This window comes from Salmo salar, chromosome 22 (genome assembly GCF_965601325.2).
Source record: "Salmo salar chromosome 22, fSalSal1, whole genome shotgun sequence".
Taxonomy (NCBI): Eukaryota; Metazoa; Chordata; class Actinopteri; order Salmoniformes; family Salmonidae; genus Salmo; species Salmo salar.
The window spans coordinates 43,754,777-43,776,457 of NC_138312.1; the positions used below are offsets into that span (position 1 = coordinate 43,754,777).

At 43.1% G+C, this 21,681-nt stretch overlaps 1 protein-coding gene across 1 annotated transcript; it reads right to left on the reverse strand.

Moving 5' to 3' along the window:
- Positions 1-287: 287 nt before the first annotated feature.
- LOC106583465 (cAMP-dependent protein kinase type II-alpha regulatory subunit) lies at positions 288-7,926 on the reverse strand. The gene is made up of 10 exons (XM_045705630.2): positions 6,703-7,926; positions 6,036-6,077; positions 5,766-5,905; positions 5,382-5,488; positions 4,969-5,122; positions 4,793-4,894; positions 4,511-4,585; positions 4,359-4,424; positions 4,054-4,192; positions 288-882 (listed from the first exon to the last, which is right to left on the reverse strand). Exons 1-10 carry the CDS (start codon positions 6,941-6,943, stop codon positions 758-760), a joined length of 1,191 nt encoding a protein of 396 aa, XP_045561586.1. The 5' UTR covers positions 6,944-7,926; the 3' UTR covers positions 288-757.
- Positions 7,927-21,681: the final 13,755 nt, after the last annotated feature.

Genomic DNA, 21,681 nt, shown 5'->3' on the forward strand with positions numbered 1-21,681 from the left:
GTCAAATGTTTGCAAATGCATTCCATTATGGTAACGTTCTATAGTTTGATATGATTTCATCACTGATACTGTCTACCAAAGGGGTGACTGTGTATTGGAATTGTGTAGCTAATCACAGAATAGTTACATAACAGTAACACGTTGGTCCAAGTCCTTACACACACCGACAGTTGGCTCTCACACCACCTGAAGTTCAGTAAACTCCAGTGCCACCCAGCACATCAGTAACACAGCACAGTTTAAACTGCTTCAATTAAAAAGGTAACTGCAAAAATCATTGCGTAATACCAACTTCCATTTACTTTATTGACAACATTTTGACCAGGGATTACATTTATGAAATCTCCCCATCTGCTGATGAAAAGTATTTCCAAAGCAAAGCACATATTCATATTTGATTGATGGACCTTTGACCTCGAGGCAATTTCAGTACAAAAACAGCATCTATTTGTGTGGAAGCTATTGGGCTAGAATTATCAATAAATTGGGCTAACATGCATGAAAAATTGCCAAGTCAACACGGTGAACAATACAGATACTTCCACAACAATAGTCAAAAAAGGAAAATAGTACATATAAACAAAATGATCAAAGTAATTTGAGACAGTTCACATTGTAATGTTGATATCAATTATTAAATCATGTGGAGTAGATTGTACAATTAAATGTCAAATATGTTGTGTAAGTATGTAAAGCTAGTATGTGTTTAGGAAGCACTCTGGGACTGTGTTAGTGTGCTGTTTCTTACAATTCTACTTTAATGTTTCAAATCTACACTAGAACCAAACAGAGCTACCAGCTGGTTCTCGTATTGGGAAATGTTCCTCTTCATAATCTCCTTACAGGAACCCAGCAAACGCTCAAACGCCTGAATGTCTATTACTGGGGGGCGGGGGTGTAGGAGGAAAGAGAGAGAGTGCAAGTCAAGTCAAACAACAAAAAGCCGATAAAGCTAAACGGACCCAACTGATCTGCTGGGCCTTTATTCATTCCGACCTGAGTTAAGAGTGCGTAAATGGAATGTAATTCCCTTTTTATGCACTTTTCTCTCTGTGCGTATTCTGACCTTGAATTTCATGAGAATAGCATGCTATTCGCCTGCAATTGGTTTTGGGTGGAGATTGAATAAATGAAGGTGTGTCTACAGATACACCATATTCTGACCTTGACTTAATTCCCTCGTAATTCCACCACCTTTACATGCGAGGAACCTATTAAGGTCTCGCCAACCTACCTGTTTCAAGTGGAAAAAGCATCTACTTTATTTTTTCCCAATAGAAATAACAGCATTCTCCATGCACTGTAATTTACAACTTGATAAGAGCTAGGTAAATGAGTAATCTGTTTGGATAACAGAATTGCAAATATAAATGACACTTGTTTTAGATAGCCTTTATTTTACCTTAAAATCGCTGGAGACAAATGTAGAACCAGTCATATGGCAGCAAACTGAAGCATATCAACTTTCCCACAGTAAAGTTTATGAAATGCTGTGCCATTATGCAGAATTTAAATTGTACGGCCTTTTAACTTCCAGAGATGGGCACTTTCGAATGTCTTAATTGTAGGCTACCCACATTTTCTGTTTCCTATTTCTATCATGTAAAATATTAGCCACCGTTTTGCTTTACGACCCCACAAGTTTCACAGGACTCGTCTGAAGGTAACCCACACAAATGAATAGAAGTATGGAAATAGTTTTGTGCCAATAAAAATAAGGGGTTAAATATGTGCCAAACAAACACAAATATTTCCTGAGCTTTCTTGTATCTCCTAGATATTGGACAGACACTTCAAAACCTTGTTCCTTAAGATTTGCTTTTTGACTGTCTTTTTGACTAGCTAAATGATCCATGGTATGACTAACTTAAAACAATTCCATATGTTAGCCCCCCAACGGCTTACATGCTGATCACATCGCTCGCGTTGCAAAATACATTTACACATACATGTTATTCAATCATTGTACCCACAATGCTCGCGAGCGTCAATGAGCGTTTGCGTTGTCAGGTGCTAAAATAGAACTTGGTTCTATTTGTGACACTTGACGCGCTGCAAGTCCCACCTCTCATCTCCTCATTGGTTTTTAAGGAGCATATAACCACGTGGGTGATTGAAAGATGAACTGAGATCCACACTCCAGTCCAGTTGGTGGTGGTAATGCACCTTAAAGTTGGTTGCCAACTGCCATATAAAGTCCAAAGAAGAAGAAGCCTGAAGGAGGAGAGATTACTAGAAACTAACTTGGTTTACCCTTTTATCTGATTAATCGTCGGAGTAGAGGACCTTGTGCATTTCAGGTAAAATAACAACCCAATGTTTATATCCCAGGACAAATTAGCAAGCAAGCAACAGCAAGCAAGCTAGCTAAATTGCCATAAATGTTTAATGCTTTTCGACATGTCCCCAAATTAATATAGCTGGTTCAGAGTTTGTTTTGATATTTCAACCAGCATGCCCTGATCGCTTCTGGTGTGGGTGGACAAAATCAACATGCGTGCGATGGCACACGCGGAAGCAAGCGCGTGAGTGGTCTGGTCAGTATGTTAGACATTTACACGGAACCCAAACCTGCTGCACGCGTGCGCCATCGTGCATAAATTAATTTTGTCCCCCCACACCAAACGCGATCACGACACGCATGTTAAAATATCAAAACAAACTCTGAACCAATTATATTAATTTGGGGACAGGTCGAAAAGCATTAAACATGTATGGCAATTTAGCTAGCTTGCTTGCTGTTGCTAGCTAATTTGTCCTGGGATACAAACATTGAGTTGTTATTTTACCTGAAATGCACAAGGTCCTCTACTCCGACAATTAATCCACACATAAAAACGGTCAACCGAATCGTTTCTAGTCATCCCTCCTCCTTCCAGGCTTTTTCATCTTTGAACTTATATGGTGAAGGCAGGACTTGCAGCGCGATCTGCGTCAGAAATAGGAATGACTTCTATTTTAGCCCTTGGCAACGCAGACGCTCGATGGCGCGCGCGAGCAGTGTGGGTGCAATAATTGAATAACATATATTCCTACATTTATTTTTGCAACGCTCGCGCAAGCGACGTGTCCGGTCTGGTCAGCATGTTATAGGCTGACCACACCGCTCGCGTGCGCGAAATAAATTGCAAAATAAATGTAGGAATATATGTTATTCAATTATTGCACCCACACTGCTCGCGTGCGCCATCAAGCGTCTGCGTATTCATGGTTTACTCACGCGTAAAGGTGGTGGAATTATGAGGAAATTAAGTCAAGGTCAGAATATGGCTTATCTGTAAACACACTTCCTTCACATCTTAATTTCTTAGATCTCCATCCAGAACGAATAGCGGGTGAATAGCATGCTATTCTCATGCTTAAATTCAAGGTCAGAATACAGAGTACGCATAAAGAGAGAAGAACATAAAAAGGGAATTAAGTTCCATTTACGAGCACTTAACTCAGGTCAGAATTCCCCCCTGCTTGAATACACTCCCTGATCTATTCATTTCTGACTGCTTTAGAGACAGAGAGACAGTTATTGTAATGGTGAGAGGTTAGCATGTCTTGGGGGTATGATATTTGTGCGTCTGAAAACTAGCAGTGTAGCAGTGTTTAGAAACATATTCTATTGTTATTTACAATAAAAGTGACTCTAAAATGACACAATACATTATTTACCATTCATTTCTATTAGGCACAAAATGATCTGAAACACAACCAAAACGAAATGCATCCAACAAGTTTGTAGAGTCACGAGCTTCATTGCATGCTAGGAATATGGGACCAAATACAAAACTTTTGACTACTTTAATACACATAAGTGAATTTGTCCCAGTACTTTTGTTCCCCTAAAATGGGGAGGACTATGTACAAAAAGTGCTGTTATTTATAGACGGTTCTTCTGAAATGGATGAAAATACCTTCAAATTAAATCTGACAGTCAGCATTTTAACCCCATAGTCATTGTATCATTTCAAATCCAAAGTGCTGGAGTATAGAAACAAAACAACAAACAATGTGTCACTGTACCAATACTTTTGGAACTCACTGTATGTGTGTACAACGTACCCAAGCACTTGGTGTCCCCTACAGCATAGACGGATGCTGCACGTGGTTTGTTGGTGACCAGAGCCAGCTCTCCGAAGTATTGGCCTCTAGAGCAGCGTGCAATCTCCACCTCTGCATTGTCCAGCTGCCCTGCTTTAGTCTAGGTAGGGAGACATACAGCGGAGTCTGTTGTACCACATTCCAATGACGCTAGATGCATACATTCAGTACAGTCAGGTCCTTGCAGCAAGTACCCACAGCAAAGTTATTATTTCTAGAGTAGGTCTAACAGACACCCAAGTGAAGAGCAAAACATATACACCTACTTTGCTTACTATCATGATCTTCACCTGGCCCGACTCCACGATGTAGAAACAATCTGCCTTCTCCCCCTAAAAGTGTAGAAAGCAGTAGAAGAAGCAGTGGTTCAAAGTAAAGAATAATCTTAGATGAACTGTACAGTAAAAAGCCATAATACCTGTGTTATGATGCACTCCTCATCTTTGAAAGCTCTCATTCCCACGACATCAACAATCTTCATCCTCTCAGAGAGCTGAGGAAAAGCAAGACGAGGACAGAAGATGGTGTGATAAAAGTATACATCGATCTTTACATGCATTCTGAGTGAGGATTGTTTACAATGTGAGCCTCTCATGTACCTTCTCTTATGTTGTACTTTGAATACACAGTACACTTTTGATTGTAAAGGACACAAAAACAATTCTGTGGTCAAGTGAAACAGACATAGGTATTCACACACCTCGAGAGCCTTTAGAAGGGGTACACACTCAATGAAGGCTTCGTACATCTTCCTCTTGTTGGCATTGTTCTTCACTATGAGTCTATGGAATGTGACCCGATCCTAAAACATTCACATAAAGGTTACAACTCATCTCTCATAGATACACATTAAACACACACACTACTGTGACTCACCAGTCCCCACAGTGCCCCCTCCTGGGTGGCCATGATAGTGGCAGAGCGCGGGGTGTTGTACATGAGAGCCAGCTCCCCGAAACTGCCCTTATTGTCATACGTCCCCACACACTTTCCAACTCCATCAATCAGCACAATAACGTCATACACACCCCTACAGCAGACAGAGAGAGGTACACAGGACACCAGAGGAATCAGAGAACATCACATTCACATGATTAGGCCTAATGCTCCTCAAACAGAACAAAAATGATAGATTCAACACACACACACACACACACACACACACACACACACACACACACACACACACACACACACACACACACACACACACACACACACACACACACACACACACACACACACACACACACACACACACACACACACACACACACACACACACACACCGCTCTATGACATAGAAGTTGTCTCCATCCTCCCCCTGGTTTATGATGTGCTCCTGTGGTTTGACCAACACCTGAAACATGCCATCCAGAACCTCTGAGAACTGCTCCTGAAAGAGAAAAACAACAGTCACACATTAGAAGAGGACCATGTGTGTGTGTTTGCATACTAAACTGGGACACCCAGCAAGTATCACACAAATGAATCCATACAATCTCTAATGTGTATTGTCTCTACTGAGAGGGGGTTTGTTTAGTTCATAACCGAACAAAAGATAAAAAGATAAAAGAGTAAGTGCTATTACTTTTAACTCACTTACTTTTACTCTCACTGACTTCGAATGAATTACTCTCAGTGGCTTACAAGGACTACATACAATACTTTACCTGGTCGAGAGTTTTGAACAGTAGAATGTCTCGGCAGGCGTCCTGGAGTCGGCGACGCTGCTCGTCTGATTTGGAGTGTACCACCCGCGGCTCAAAGTCCTCATCCTCATCATCGTCTGGGTTATAGGCCTCTGCACAGACTGGGGGAGCAAAATGACTATGACACACACTGGGGACAACCAAATACACTCAAAGGGGATGTTGTAACTAACACACAAGTGAGACTGAAATGATATTCTTCATACACAGCATATAATGGATGACACTCACCAGATGCTCTGCGACTGTATTTATTAGGGTTGGGGGGGGGCACTATCGAGAGAGAGAAATGTTTCAGCACTAGAAATGAAGTTGGTCCCACTGAACATCAATATTAGTTGTTGTTATGGATCCATTGACACACTTTAGCTTACAGTGCATGACCATCCCCCTACTACCATACCAGATTCTTCCCTCTTATTTTCTCTCATCACTTTTTGTCAGGGCACAGAAACCGGTTTATCAAGAGGCAGAGATACCCACAAACAAACTTGTATTATTTTGTTATATATAGACTACTGAATAATTATGAAATAATTCAGGACAAATAGCTATTCAGTAGGCTAAAACACCACAGTAGCATCCTATAATCTGATAACCTCTGGCAATGAAATAGAAAATCCTGACTACACAGGCCCTCACGTTACTTTGATGAGAACCCATTCAACTGGTGTGCAGTTGACTTAAAAAATGGCTTCATAATACCATGAGATAATGGTTCCTTAAGTATTCTGTGCGCTTGTGTAGCCTATTATGTGAGAGAAAAAAAGTATAATTTAGAGTAAAAAGGTTATAATACAAATACAGATGAGAAAATCTTTTAAAATAGATTTAATAATCAAATCATGAAGAATATTGCAAAAATAGTGGCCAAATAGAGATGAAAAATGTCACTCACTATAGGCATCATCAGAGTCTTCATCTTCATTTGATTCAACTGAAATACTATCAAAAGCCACTCCTTTCTGTGTAGAATCGGCTAGGCTTTCTTTGACATGTCTGTCATGTTTTCGGCTGTCTTGTAGACGCGTGAAATATTGGATTGCGAATTCAACCAAATCTGGCGGTCGGCGCTGTAGTACCTCCACAGTGTATCCTTGCAGCAAATCCGTCAAGCCAGCAGGTATCTCGATGCTCATCACAGAACTATGATAGGCCGAGCCTATAAATTATCTTTAACAAGTTTAAAAATACAATTTTGAATGAAACTATCTGCCTAATCCATAGCAATAGGCCTAAGAAAATCATAGAACTCTATACTAATCAAGAATTTCCAAGACTGGGGATTTGTAAAATTTAAGAACTCATAAAGTATGCTAAATAGCCTGAGTATTAAAAATACAATAGCATTTGAAAATAACCTTCAGTGTCTGTCCAATATAAAATGCATCCATCCCCCAATGTTGCCAAGACTTTGTGAGGATAAAGAGTGCCAGATCAATGATCAGCAGCCATGGCAAATATCAAAGTAGGTTAAATGTCAAACAAATACATTTACTAAAAACTACCAATGACAACTATCAAACAAATACATTTTAAACCAATCTACCGACCTCCTTGCATTGTAGCCTTTTGAAGAGGAGTTACGGTCTGACATAATGCATGGCCTACTTTGATAAATGCACACAGCACGGTTCTGCCCCCCCGGCGAAAGCCACCAACCTTGACCCCACCCCCGTCCGCGTCGACTGGTTCATTGACAGGGCTACCGGTTTCCCCATTTAGACTAGAAGCAGCTTATCGGAAAGTATTGACCGGGTATACTAGGTTGTCAAAACTTTCAGATCAAATGTAGTTCATGCCAGTCTAACCTAGGCCAATTGTGTATCAGACCTTGACGCAAGGTGCTCTATCTGTGGCCTGAAGTAGGCTATTACAGTCATTCATTTTGGGAAGGGGAGCTTTATCAACTATTTTCTAGTAAGCAGTATTACTATGGACCTGTCCGAACGACATGCATATTAGATGTCACTTTCAAAAGACACAACAGCCTAATATGAGCCACACAGCATGTATACATATGTACATATGCTAGACAATCTGGACCCTCTCTTTCTAAAATTATCTGCAGAAATTGTTCCAACCCCTATTACCAGCCTGTTCAACCTCTCTTTCGTATCGTCTGAGATTCCCAAAGATTGGAAAGCTGCTGCGGTCATTCCCCTCTTCAAAGGGGGAGACACTCTAGACCCAAACTGCTACAGACCTATATCTATCCTACCCTTCCTTTCTAAGGTCTTTGAAAGCCAAGTTAATAAACAGATTACCGACCATTTTGAATCCCACCGTACCTTCTCCGCTATGCAATCTGGTTTCAGAGCTGGTCATGGGTGCACCTCAGCCACGCTCAAGGTCCTAAACAATATCATAACCGCCATCGATAAGAGACATTACTGTGCAGCCGTATTCATCGACCTGGCCAAGGCTTTCAACTCTGTCAATCACCACATTCTTATTGGCAGACTCAACAGCTTTGGTTTTTCAAATGATTGCCTCGCCTGGTTTACGAAAGCGGCTTACACTTTCGAGAGCTTGTGATGGAAAATGTTATGTTTGTGTTTTTCTAATAACGAATTTCTGTGTTCATGCAAGTGACTGATTGAATGAATCCTCACTATCAGTATCTGCATTTTGGCAGTACGCCCAGAACCTTGTTTTGAGAACAAAAGGATATCTCAGTTTTAAGGTCTCAGCTTGGAGAGAAGAAGCTTTGTGAGGTATTGGTCTATCACATGCATAAACCAGTATTGGTCGGTCACATGAATGAACCAAACGTTAATGATGAAAAAGCTAAATCATGCAAATATAACTTGTCTGTGTCAGTTTATAAGAGAACTAATGGGACTGTCCCGGGGGAGCTCACTTCAGACTGGTACTTTATGCATTTAAGTTTGACAATGACATCTCCAGCATGCTGTTAATAAACAATGATTAATTTAAGATTGACTTCGAGTGTCCCATGTGTAGAATTTTCATGACAATTTGGCATCAATGAACAGGATGATTGATTCTGCCTGCGGAGCTTTCCAGTAGGGGTCTGTGAGGAAAACCGGTGTCACATTTTATGAAGCATGAGGGAAATTCCCATCTGACCAAAAGACGACGAGGCCCCGCCCAGACCCTTACTGTGAGCTGCCCAGGAGGAGACACATCATCAGCGAACAATTGAGGGACGGTAACTGATTTCAGTAAGTCAATTTAAATGAATTTGTAAAAAATAAAATACACAACCAGTAAAATGAAGGCGAGTAACACATCAAATGTACCCATAGTCTTATAGGAGAAGACTATTCACTAGTATTATGAGAAGACTAGAGCGAGGGCATAACGTTACCATGGAAAGCCCAGCTGACAGCTGTCTGTAGGCATTTACAAAGAAGTGTCTAAGTGGTCTGCAGCCACTACTAATAGCACGTGGTGTTATTATATATGTATGTGAAAGATACATATGCTAACTAGGAAGTAACGACAAAATAATAGTTGAAGATGCACATGGGGTAATAAGGGAGATTACCGAGTGTGTTTGGGAATTGTACTAAGTGAATGTGGATGTGAGAGTTGTGTGAGTGTGAAAGAGGTGTGTGCCTGAATGAATACCCCAACCAGTTCTGTGAGCTTAGGTTTTCGACCTATAACGTTATCTAGGGGTTCCGTCCACCACCGCTTATCGTAGTCTTCGACTACTAGTAATAGCACAAGGTGTTCTTTTATATGTATAGGAAGTAGCGGCAAGAGAACTGTTGAAGATACATATGGTTCATAGGACGTAACGATTGAAAAGTCTACGTGGTCTGAGAACCACTGATAATAGCACAAGATGTTATTGTTATTATAGGCATTTAGAATTGGTGAAGATGCACATGGGGTAGTGTGGATGTAAATACTTAAGTTGATTTACAAGGTTATTATAAGGGCACACGGCGAGACCCAATTGAGGACACAGGAGGCAGATGGTTGAGCTCCGATATTTATTATAACAAAAGGGGTAGGCAAAAGGCAGGTCGGGTACTAGCGAGAGTTCATAAACCAGGTCAGAGTCCAAACAGTATCAGACAATAGGCAGGCTCGAGGTCAGGGGCAGGCAGAGTGGTCAGGCAGGCGGGCCCAGAGTCAGGACAGGCAAGGATCAAAACCAGGAGGGAGAGAAAAGAGAGACTGGGAAAAGCAGGAGCTGAGATACAAAAATGTTGGTTGACTTGACAAACAAGACAAACTGGCATAGAGAGACAGGAAACACAGGGATAAATACACCGGGGATAATAAATGACACCTGGAGGGGGTGGAGACAAGCACAAGGACAGGTGAAACAGATCAGGGCGTGACAGTATCCTCCGCGTGACAGTATCCCCCCGCTTGAGGAAGAACATTACATCGTTGAGCCATTGAGAAGTAGAGGGGGGCTGAGCAGACATCCACTGGAGAAGAATTCTACGTCGCGCTAATAAGGATGTAAAAGCAACAATATCGGCATGTTTGGGTACCAAGGAGAACTAGTCTTCTAGAATACCAAAGACAGCTGTCAAGGGAGAAGGCTGCAGGTTAATTTCAAGCACCTCAGATACATTTTTGAAAACAGAATCCCAGTAATTTTGTAGTTTAGAGCATTGAATGAACATGTGACTAAGGTCACATGGTGAGACATGACATCAATCACACTCTTCATTTAAATTTGGATATATGTCAGACAATCTGGATTTGTAAAAATGCACCCTATGTTAAGCCTTAAATTGTCTGAGACCAAGACGAGCACAAGACGTAGTGGAGCGTACTCTATCAATCGCCTCATCCCACCACTCCTGTGTAAATTCAACACCCATTTCCCGTTCCCAAGCAGATTTAATTTTGTTGGTGGAGTGTTTGTGCAATGACAAAATAAATAGATAGATCTGAGAAATTACTGCTTTCTGTCGAGGTAATAGTAATAATATGCCATCCCAGGGTTGGCAAGGGGGTGGAGCAGGGATGTCAGAAAATTGGGAGGAGACACAATGCCTAATTTGAATGTAACGGTTAAAAGTGAGATGGAGGCAAAGAGTATTTAGAGGCCAGGTTGGGAAAACTAGAAAAAATTATATTTACAAATAAGCAAAGATCTACTGACTCTGGGTACCTTTCCTCCCCAGATAAATGTGGTAACAGCCTGATTGATTGACTTACATTTACATTTACATTTAAGTCATTTAGCAGACGCTCTTAACCAGAGCGACTTACAAATTGGTGCATTCACCTTATGATATCCAGTGGAACAACCACTTTACAATAGTGCATCTAAATCTTTTAAGGGGGGGGGGGGGGGTTAGAAGGATTACTTTATCCTATCCTAGGTATTCCTTAAAGAGGTGGGGTTTCAGGTGTCTCCGGAAGGTGGTGATTGACTCCGCTGTCCTGGCGTCGTGAGGGAGCATGTTCCACCATTGGGGTGCCAGAGCAGCGAACAGTTTTGACTGGGCTGAGCGGGAACTGTGCTTCCTCAGAGGTAGGGGGGCCAGCAGGCCAGAGGTGGATGAACGCAGTGCCCTTGTTTGGGTGTAGGGCCTGATCAGAGCCTGAAGGTATGGAGGTGCCGTTCCCTTCACAGCTCCGTAGGCAATCACCATGATCTTGTAGCGGATGCGAGCTTCAACTGGAAGCCAGTGGAGAGAGCGGAGGAGCGGGGTGACGTGAGAGAACTTGGGAAGGTTGAACACCAGACGGGCTGCAGCGTTCTGGATGAGTTGTAGGGGTTTAATGGCACAGGCAGGGAGCCCAGCCAACAGCGAGTTGCAGTAATCCAGACGGGAGATGACAAGTGCCTGGATTAGGACCTGCGCCACTTCCTGTGTGAGGCAGGGTCGTACTCTGCGAATGTTGTAGAGCATGAACCTACATGATCGGGTCACCGCCTTGATGTTAGTGGAGAACGCACGGGTGTTGTCCAGGATCACGCCAAGGTTCTGAGCACTCTGGGAGGAGGGGACAAGGGAGTTGTCAACCGTGATGGCGAGATCATGGAACGGGCAGTCCTTCCCCGGGAGGAAGAGCAGCTCCGTCTTGCCGAGGTTCAGCTTGAGCTGGTGATCCGTCATCCACACTGATATGTCTGACAGACATGCAGAGATGCGATTCGCCGCCTGGTTATCAGAAGGGGGAAAGGAGAAGATTCATTGTGTGTCGTCTGCATAGCAATGATAGGAGAGACCATGTGAGGATATGACAGAGCCAAGTGACTTGGTGTATAGCGAGAATAGGAGAGGGCCTAGAACAGAGCCCTGGGGGACACCAGTGGTGAGAGCGCATGGTGCGGAGACAGATTCTCGCCACGCCACCTGGTAGGAGCGACCTGTCAGGTAGGACGCAATCCAAGCGTGGGCCGCGCCGGAGATGCCCAACTCGGAAAGGGTGGAGAGGAGGATCTGATGGTTCACAGTATCAAAGACTTAAAAAGCACTTTGGTAAAAACAATGGGATAGATTGAAATAGATAAAGGAATTTGGGTAAACTGTTCATTTTTACAGCATTAATCCTTCCTATAAGTGATAGTGTTATGCTACCCCATCTCTGAAAATCAGTTTTCATTTGTGCAAGAAGGGGAGCAAAGTTTGCAGAAAAAAGAGCATGTAATGAACGAGTTACGTTCACTCCAAGGTATATGAAACCAGAGCGGCTAAGCTGAAAGGGCAAGTCTGTCTGCTGGAGCTGTAGCGCTGCTGGATTGATTGGGAAGCATTCACTTTTCTGGAGATTCAGCGTGTAACCGAGAAAGAGACAAAGTTCTCCAGAACAGAAAGGATAGAAGGTAAACAGGTTACAGGGTTATTTACATAGAGTAACAAATCATCTGCATATAATGATAACCTATGTTCAACTCCTTCCCGTAATACACCTTGGAAAGAGGAGGATGCCGCAAAGCTACTGAAAGGCGCTCAATGGCGAAGGCGAATAATAAAGGGGACAGTGGGCAGCCTTGGCATGTCCCACGTTCCAGGGCAAAATAATCCGAACGGGTGTCATTGGTACAGACACTGGCCTGGGGAGTTGTATACAAGAGACGGATCCATGAGTTAAATTTGTCCACAAATCCAATTTTTTTTAAGAACAGCAAATAGGTACTCCCACTCAATTCTGCCGAATGCCTTCTCTGCGTCTAGGGAGATTACCACCTCAGGGGAGTTTGAGAATAGTTTAGAATAAATAAAGTTCAACAGCGTACGAATGTTAAAAAAGGAATATCTGTCCTTTATAAAGCCGGTTTGTTCCTGTGATATGAGTCCTTATAAGACTACTTCCAGGCGCCTCACTATCACCTTCGCCAGCACCTTTACAACCACATTAAGGAGACAGTTTGCAGGACTCCACCCGAAGGGGCAGGTCCCATGTGGAAAGCCATACCCTCTGCCCAATGCGGTAGCGGGGAGCTGGAGTCCGACGGCGCCCTGCTTGTTGACGATACCTGGAGTTGGTCTTGAGAAGTGCCGCCCGAGCTCTTCTCCAGGTACGTCGACAACGGCGAATGAACATCTGGGGAGAGGGTACATTGACTTCCTGCTCTTGTTCTGGGAAGAGCGGAGGCTGATACCCCATGGAGCACTCAAAAGTTCATGGAGTCCTGTGGCTGAACAGGGAAGGGTGTTCCGGGAATACTCCAACCAGACCAGTTGACGGCTCCAGGTAGTGGGGTTGGTTGAGACCAGGCATCTTAAAGTGGTCTCCAGGTCCTGATTAGCTCGCTCCGACTGGCCGTTTGATTGGGGATGGAATCCGGAGGATAGACTGGCTGATGCACCAATAAGGGTGCAGAACACCTTCCAAAACAGAGATGAGAATTGAGGACCCTGGTTGGAAACCATATCCACCGGGAGACCATGGATCCGGAAGACGTGCTGCACCATCAGCTGGGCCGTTTCCTTGGCAGAGGGTAGTTTAGGGAGAGAGATGAAATGAGCGGCCTTAGAAAACCGATCCACCACTGTAAGAATGACGGTGTTGCCATCAGACGGGGGAAGCCCAATGACAAAGTCCAGAGAGATATGGGACCAGGGACGATGAGGGACCGGTAGTGGCTGAAGAAGGCCAGAAGGAGCTTGCCATAGAGTCTTGTTCTGGGCGCACACCGTGCATGCGGCGACAAAGACAGAGACGTCAGGAACCATTGTGGGCCACCAGAAACATTGTCGAAGGAAGGCTAGGGTACGGCGGGAACCAGGATGACAGGTTAGCCTGAAGGAATGAGCCCATTCCAGGACCCGGGATCGGACTGAGTTGGGGACAAACAGCCGGTTGGCAGGGCCCCCTTCAGGTCCAGGCTGGGAGTGTTGTGCCTTGCGAACCAGCGTCTCAATACCCCAATCCATGGTGGCTGCTAGGCATGAGGTAGGGAGAATGGTTTCTGTGACCAAGCAGAGGAACTGTATAGGCGAGAGAGAGCGTCAGGCTTCACATTTTTGTACCCTGGGCGGTAGGAAATGGAGAAGTTGATAAACTGGTAAACAACAGAGCCCACCGGGCCTGCCTAGAGTTAAGGTGCTTGGCTGTACGGAGATATTCCCGATTTTTATGGTCAGTCCAGACCAAGAATGGCTGTTCTGCTCCTTCCAGCCAGTGCCTCCACTCTTCCAACGCCATCTTGACCACCAGGAGTTCTCGGTTGCCTACGTCGTAGTTCCTCTCTGCAGAGGAACTGTATAGGTGAGAGAGAGCATCAGGCTTCACATTTTTGTACCCTGGGCGGTAGGAAATGGAGAAGTTGATAAACTGGTAAACAACAGAGCCCACCGGGCCTGCCTAGAGTTAAGGTGCTTGGCTGTACGGAGATATTCCCGATTTGTATGGTCGGTCCAGACCAAGAATGGCTGTTCTGCTCCTTCCAGCCAGTGCCTCCACTCTTCCAACGCCATCTTGACTGCCAGGAGTTCTCGGTTGCCTACGTCGTAGTTCCTCTCTGCAGAATTGAGATGATGGGACAGGAAGGCACAGGGATGAAGCTTTTGGTCCTGGGCAGATCGCTGGGACAGGATGGCCCCCACTCCAACATCAGTTGCATCCACCTCAACCACAAACACAGGTCTGGATAGATGAGGATGGGTGCTGTTGTGAACTGATTCTTCAGGTCCACAAAGGCTTTGTTGACAGCAGGAGACCATTTGAACGGTACTTTGGGAGAAGTGAGTGCTGAGAGGGGGGTCGCCAGGGTGCTGTAACCTCGAATGAAACGGCGGTAGAAGTTTGTAAATCCTAGGAAACATTGCAACTGCACTCTGGATGTAAGTTGAGGCCAATCCACCACTGCTTTCACCTTTCCTGGATCCACCTGAACATTACCCTCAGCAATGACATATTCCAGAAAAGCAATTGTAGAGCGGTGGAACTCACACTTCTCGGCTTTCACGAACAGTTGGACCTGCCTGATGTGAAGAACATGTTCTTGTGCAGACCGGGGGAAAATCAGGACGTCGTCAAGGTAGACGAACACAAAATGGTTGAACATGTCCAGGAGAACATCGTTTACCAGGGCCTGAAAGACAGCGGGGGCGTTGGTGAGTTCAAACGGCATGACCTGATACTCATAATGTCCGCTGGCTGTGTTGAAGGCTGTCTTCCACTCATCCCCTTCGCGTGTCCGAACCAGGTTGTAGCTATTCCGGAAGTCCAACTTGGAAAATAATTGGTCCCCTGGAGACGTTCAAAAGCCGAGGGGAGGAGTGGTAAGGGGTAACGTTTTTTTACTGTAATGTCATTCAGTCCCCGGTAGTCAATGCACGGGTGCAGGGTCTTGTCCTTCTTCTCCACAAAGAAAACACTGCGCCGGCAGGTGATGCAGACGGATGGACGGCCCCAGTAGCCAGAGACTCCTCTATGTATTCCTCCATAGCCTTGGTCTCCGGCCAGGATAGAGAATATAGCCGACCCCGAGGTGGTGTGGTGCCTGGGAGAAGATCAATGGCACAATCATAAGGACGGTGCGGGGGTAGGGAAGTTGCACGTGCCTTACTGAAAACTTCAAGTAGGTCATGGTACTCAGTGGGAATAACAGAAACATCCAAAGCCTTGCTGACGTCCTGAGGAAGACGTCTGGGGGAAGGCTGTGCTGCTTGAAGACAGTGGGAATGGCAAAATGGGCTCCAACCCATGATGGAACTTGTGGTTCAGTAAATAACAGGGTTATGTTTTTGGAACCAGGAAAACCCCAAGACAACAGGAACATGGGGAGATGCAATGAGGAGGAACTGTATGGTCTCACTGTGGTTACCGGAAATCCGTATTTGAATGGGCACAGTACAATGGGTGAGTCCACCTATTGAGCAGCCGTCCAAGATCAGAAGCAATAGTAGCCTCCATAAAACTTTCATCAGCCCCAGAGTCAATGAGCACTCGGAGAGACTTAGATTGGTCTCCCCACAGCACAAGCACAAAGAAAGGTGTGCAGGTGATGGGAATTACGGAACTCCCAGTCTGACTCACCAAAGTATTTGGGGAAAACAAGCAACACCTGGAGGTGGTGGAGACAATAACAAGGACAGGTGAAACAGATCAGGGTGTGACACAGACCAGAGAATCTTGTTTCTCATGGTCTGAGAGTCCTTTTGGTGAACTCCAAGCGGGCTGTCATTTGCCTTTATCTGAGGAGTGGCTTCCATCTGGCCACTCTACAATAAAGGCCTGATTGGTGGAGTGCTGCAGAGATGGTTGTCCTTCTGGAAGTTTCTCCCATCTCCACAGAGGAACTCTGGAGCTCTGTCAGAGTGACCATCGGACTCTTGGTCATCTCCCTGACCAAGGCCCTTCTACCCCAATTATTTATTAAATGTTTTATTTAACCTTTATTTAACTAGGCAAGGCAGTTAAGAACAAACTCTTATTTACAATGATGGCCTACCCCGGCCAAACCCTAACCCAGATGACGCTGGGCCAATTGTGCACCACCCTATGGGACTCCCAATCACGGCCGGGTGTGATACAGCCTGGAATCGAACCAGGGTCTGTAGTGACGCATCTAGTACTGAGATGCAGTGCCTTAGACCGCGTGCCACTCGGGAGCCCCAGTTTGGCCGGGCAGCCACCTCTGATGGAGGCTGCTGTGTTCTTGGGAACCTTCAATGCTGTAGACATTTTTGGTACCCTTCCCAAGATCTGTGCCTAGACACAATACTGTCTCAGAGGTCTACGGACAATTCCTTTGACCTAATGGCTTGGATTTTTCTCTGACATGTACTGTCAACTGTGGGACCTTATATAAACAGGTATGTGCCATTCCAAATCATGTCCAATCAATTAAATTTACCACAGGTGGACTCCAATCAAGTTGTAGACACAAAGCAAAGGGTCTGAATACTTATGTAAATAAGGTATTTCTGTTTTTTATTTGTAATATATTTGCAAACATTTCTAAAAACCTGTTTTCGCTTTGTCATTATGGGGTATTGTGTGTAGATTGATTAGGAAATGTTTTATTTAATCCATTTTGAAATAAGGCTGTAACGTAACAAATGTGGAAAAAGTGAAGGGGTCTGAGTACTTTCCGAATGCACTGTATATCTTGATTAGATAAGTATTCAACCCCCTGAGTCAATAAATGTTAGAATCACATTTGGCAGCGATTACAGCTGTGAGTCTTTCCTGGTAAGTATCTAAGAGCTTTCCACACATGGATTGCGCAACATTTTCCCATTATACTTTTCAAAAATCTTCAAACTCTGTCCAATTGGATGTTAGTCATTGCTAGACAACCATTTTCAGGTCTTGCCATAGATTTTCAAGCAGATTTAATTCAAAAATGTAACTCGGCCACTTAGGAACATTCACTGTCTTCTTGGTTTAGTTAAATTAGGATTGCAGTTTAGGATTGCAATTAGGATTGCAATTTAGGATTGCATTTTGATCCACTGCCGTGTAGATTTGGCCTTGTGTTTAAGGCTATTCTCCTGCTGGAACGTGAATTCATCTCTCAGTGTCTGGTGGAAAGCTGACTGAACCAGGTTTTTCTCTAGGATTTTGCCTGTGCTTAGCTCCATTTCATTTATTTTTTTTATCCTGAAAAACTCCCCAGTCCTTAAGAATTATAAGCATACCATTAACATGATGCAGCCACCACTATGCTTGAAAATATGGAGAGTGGGACTCAGTAATGTGTTGTATTGGATTTGCCCCAAACATAACAATTTGTATTCAGGACTTGGGGTTGGAACCGGGTCAGGGAACAGAACCGAAAACCAGAAAATAACTAACATTTTCAAGGAACAGAAACGGAACCGGGCTACGAAAGTGATCCATACTGTTCTGGAACAAAGCTGTTATTTTAAAAGCATGGAAACTGGTAAAAAAGCCCTCACACTCTCACTCAGAAACATATTCCAGTGTCTGCCTGAAAGCTGAAAATCTTTGCCATTGTTTGTGAGTGTTTAGGCTACTTGTCCCTCCAAAGCATAGGCTACGTTAGAAGCGTGAGAAGATAGGGAGAGAGATTTTTATTAGCTAGAAAAGAATGGATTAACTTTTATAATGCTAGTTAAGGATACTGTAGGCCTAGTTATTACATTTCAAGTTGGATTTATTTACTACAAAAAGGTAAGACGTGTTTCTAATTCTGGTGCTGCTCTGCACACACAAGCTTGATAGCTTGATAGCTCAAGCTTGTTAGCTAGCTAGCTCAAAGGACATTCAAAGTTCCTTCATAGAAGCCGCTCCTCCGTAGGTATAATTATGTTGACCTAATTCAGATAATGCATGTCATAAAAAGATGCCTAGTGCTTTAAGCCTGCTCCTCAACCTTCTCTCGCTCTCTCTCCACCCGTAAAACTTCAGTCACATCTTGCGCTATAGGCTACACTTGTCTGTCCATCACGCATGTAAACAACTAGCTTGCCTGCTCTATCTGCACTGATTATTATTAGGTTCCAACCTCTGTTCAGGACAAAAATATAATTGCTTTGCCACATTTCTTTGGTAGTATTACTTAAGTGCCTAAACAGGATTTATGTTTTGGAATGTTTTTTATTCTGTATAGGCTTCCTTCTTCTCACTCTGTCATTTAGGTTAGTATTGTGGAGTAACTACAATGTAGTTGATCCTTCCTCAGTTTTCTCCAGTCACAGCCATTAAACTCTGTTTTAAAGTCACCATTGGCCTCATGGCGAAATCCCTGAGCAGTTTCCTTCCTCTCCGGCAACTGAGTTAGGAAGGACGTCTGTATCTTTGTAGTGACTGGGTGTAGTGACTGGGGCACCATTCAATGTGTAATTAATAACTTCTCCATGCTCAAAGAGATAGTCAATGTATTTTTTTTTTACCCATCTACCAATAGTGCCCTTCTTTGCGAGGCATAAGAATACCTCCCTGATCTTTCTGGTTGAATCTGCATAGGAATACCTCCCTGATCTTTGTGGTTGAATCTGTGTTTGAAATTCACTGCTCGACTGAGGGACCTTACAGATAATTGTATGTGTGGGGTACAGAGATGAGGTATTATGTGACTTGTTAACGTCTATGGGCTAGGTGGGACGCCCACCTGCGGGACACAGCCAGTGAAATTTCAGGGCGGGAAATTCAAAAACAACAAAATGTCATAATTCAACTTTCTCAAACATACAACTATTTTACACCATTTTAAAGATAAACTTCTCGTTAATCTAACCACATTGTCCAATTTCAAAAAGGCTTTACAGTGAAAGCAAAACATTAGATTATGTTAGGAGAGTACATAGACAAAAATAATCACACAGCCATTTTCCAAGCAAGGACATGTGTCAATAAAACCCAAAACACAGCTAAATGAAGCACTAACATTTAACGATCTTCATCAGATGACACTCCTAGGACATTATGTTACACAATACATATAGGTTTTGTTCGATAAAGTTCATATTTATATCCAAAAACAGCATTTTACATTGGCGCGTGATGTTCAGAAAATGTATTCCCACCAAAACAACCGGTGAATGTGCACATCAATTTACAAAAATACTCATCATAAATGTTGACAAAATATATAACAATTATTTTAAGAATTATAGATAGACTACCCCTGGATGCAACCGCTGTGTCAGATTTTAAAATAGCTTTACGGAGAAAGCACATTTTTCAATATTCTGAGTACATAGCTCAGCCATCACGGTGAGCTATTCAGACACCAGCCAAGTTTGGAGAAACCTAAACTCAGAATTAGTATTAGAAATATTCTCTTACATTTGCTGATCTTCGTCAGAATGCACTCCCAGGACTGCTACTTCCACAATAATTTTGTTTTTTGTTCAAAATAATCCATATTTATGTACAAATACCTCCGTTTTGTTCGTGCGTACAGATCACTTATCCAAAGGCATAACGCGCGAGCGTGGAACGAGAGACGAAAAGTCAAAATGTTCCATTACCGTACTTAGAAGCATGTCAAACGCTGTTTAAAATCAATCTTTATGGTATTTTTAACGTAAAATTGCGATAATATTCCAACCGGACAATAGCATATTTATTCAACAATGAAAAAGAAGGTGGGGCGCGCTCGCGGGACCGAGCATATCCAATCCCTTTGTTGCCAGGCAGACCACTCAGAAACTGAGCTCCTATTATCTGCCCAGTGACAGGAAAATGCTCAAACCACTTTCTGAAGGCTTTAGACAGCCAATGGAAGCCTTAGGAAGTGCAACGTCCCCCACAGACACTGTAGTTTTGATAGAGAATCAAAAGAAGAACTACAATTCTCAGACTTTCCACTTCCTGCTTGGAATTGTCTCAGGTTTTTGCCTGCCATGTGAGTTCTGTTATACTCACAGACACAATTCAAACATTTTTAGAAACTTCAGAGTGTTTTCTATCCAAATCTACTAATAATATGCATATTCTAGTTTCTGGGCCAGAGTAGTAACCTGTTTAAATTGGGTATGTTTTTTTATCCGGCCGTGAAAATACTGCCCCCTAGCCCAGACAGGTTAAGCACATTTTTACTCCTGAACTTGTTTCGGTTTGCCATAACAAAGGGGTTAAATATTTACTGACTCAAGACATTTCAGCTTTTCATTTTAAATTCAGGCTGTAACACAAAAGGAGGAAAAAGTCAAGGGGTGTGAATACTTTCTAAAGACATTGTAGATGCCCTTTTTTCAATTATTGAATTGGAATTTCAGATTACTTCCTGAAATGACTGACTTCAAGTGAAACTGACCGCAACCCTTGCATACACACGCAGAAACGCACACAGAGTAAACACACACTCACCTCTTGCCATCTGGTATGAGGAGGTGCTTCAACCATTCATAGGTCATGAAATACATCCCACTGGCTGGCACGTCTGAGAAACAAAGTCGGACTGTCAGAATCACTGGCACAAACTCACAGTTGTCTAATAACACAATCACTACTGAACAAACATATCTAGATTTTAGATAAAGAGTTGGATATTAGAAACAGAGGTATATGATATATAGTCAATCAGTCAGTCAGTAGAGTTAGATATTAGAGATGAGTATAGGATATATATTCAGTCAGTCAGTAAAGTTAGATATTAGAGATGGGTATAGGATATATATTCAGTCAGTCAGTAGAGTTAGATATTAGAGACGAGTATAGGATATATATTCAGTCAGTCAGTAGAGTTAGATATTAGAGACGGGTATAGGATATATATTCAGTCAGTCAGTAGAGTTAGATATTAGAGACGGGTATAGGATATATATTCAGTCTGTTAGTAGAGTTAGATATTAGAGATGGGTATAGGATATATATTCAGTCAGTCAGTAGAGTTAGATATTAGAGATGGGTATAGGATATATATTCAATCAGTCAGTAGAGTTAGATATTAGAGACAGGGGTATATGACATATAGTCAATCAGTCAGTCAGTAGAGTTAGATATTAGAGATGGGTATAGGATATATATTCAGTCAGTCAGTAGAGTTAGATATTAGAGACAG

Bases quoted from the DNA above. Each gene is read 5' to 3' on its own strand.
- LOC106583465 (XM_045705630.2), bottom strand. From the start codon at position 6,943: ATGAGCATCGAGATACCTGCTGGCTTGACGGATTTGCTGCAAGGATAC. The intron at 6,078-6,702 runs GTGAGTGACATT...CTCTCTCGATAG, and splicing joins AGACTCTGATGATGCCTATA to TGCCCCCCCCCAACCCTAAT. The intron at 883-4,053 runs GTACGTTGTACA...CCCGCCCCCCAG, and splicing joins AGGGGACACCAAGTGCTTGG to TAATAGACATTCAGGCGTTT.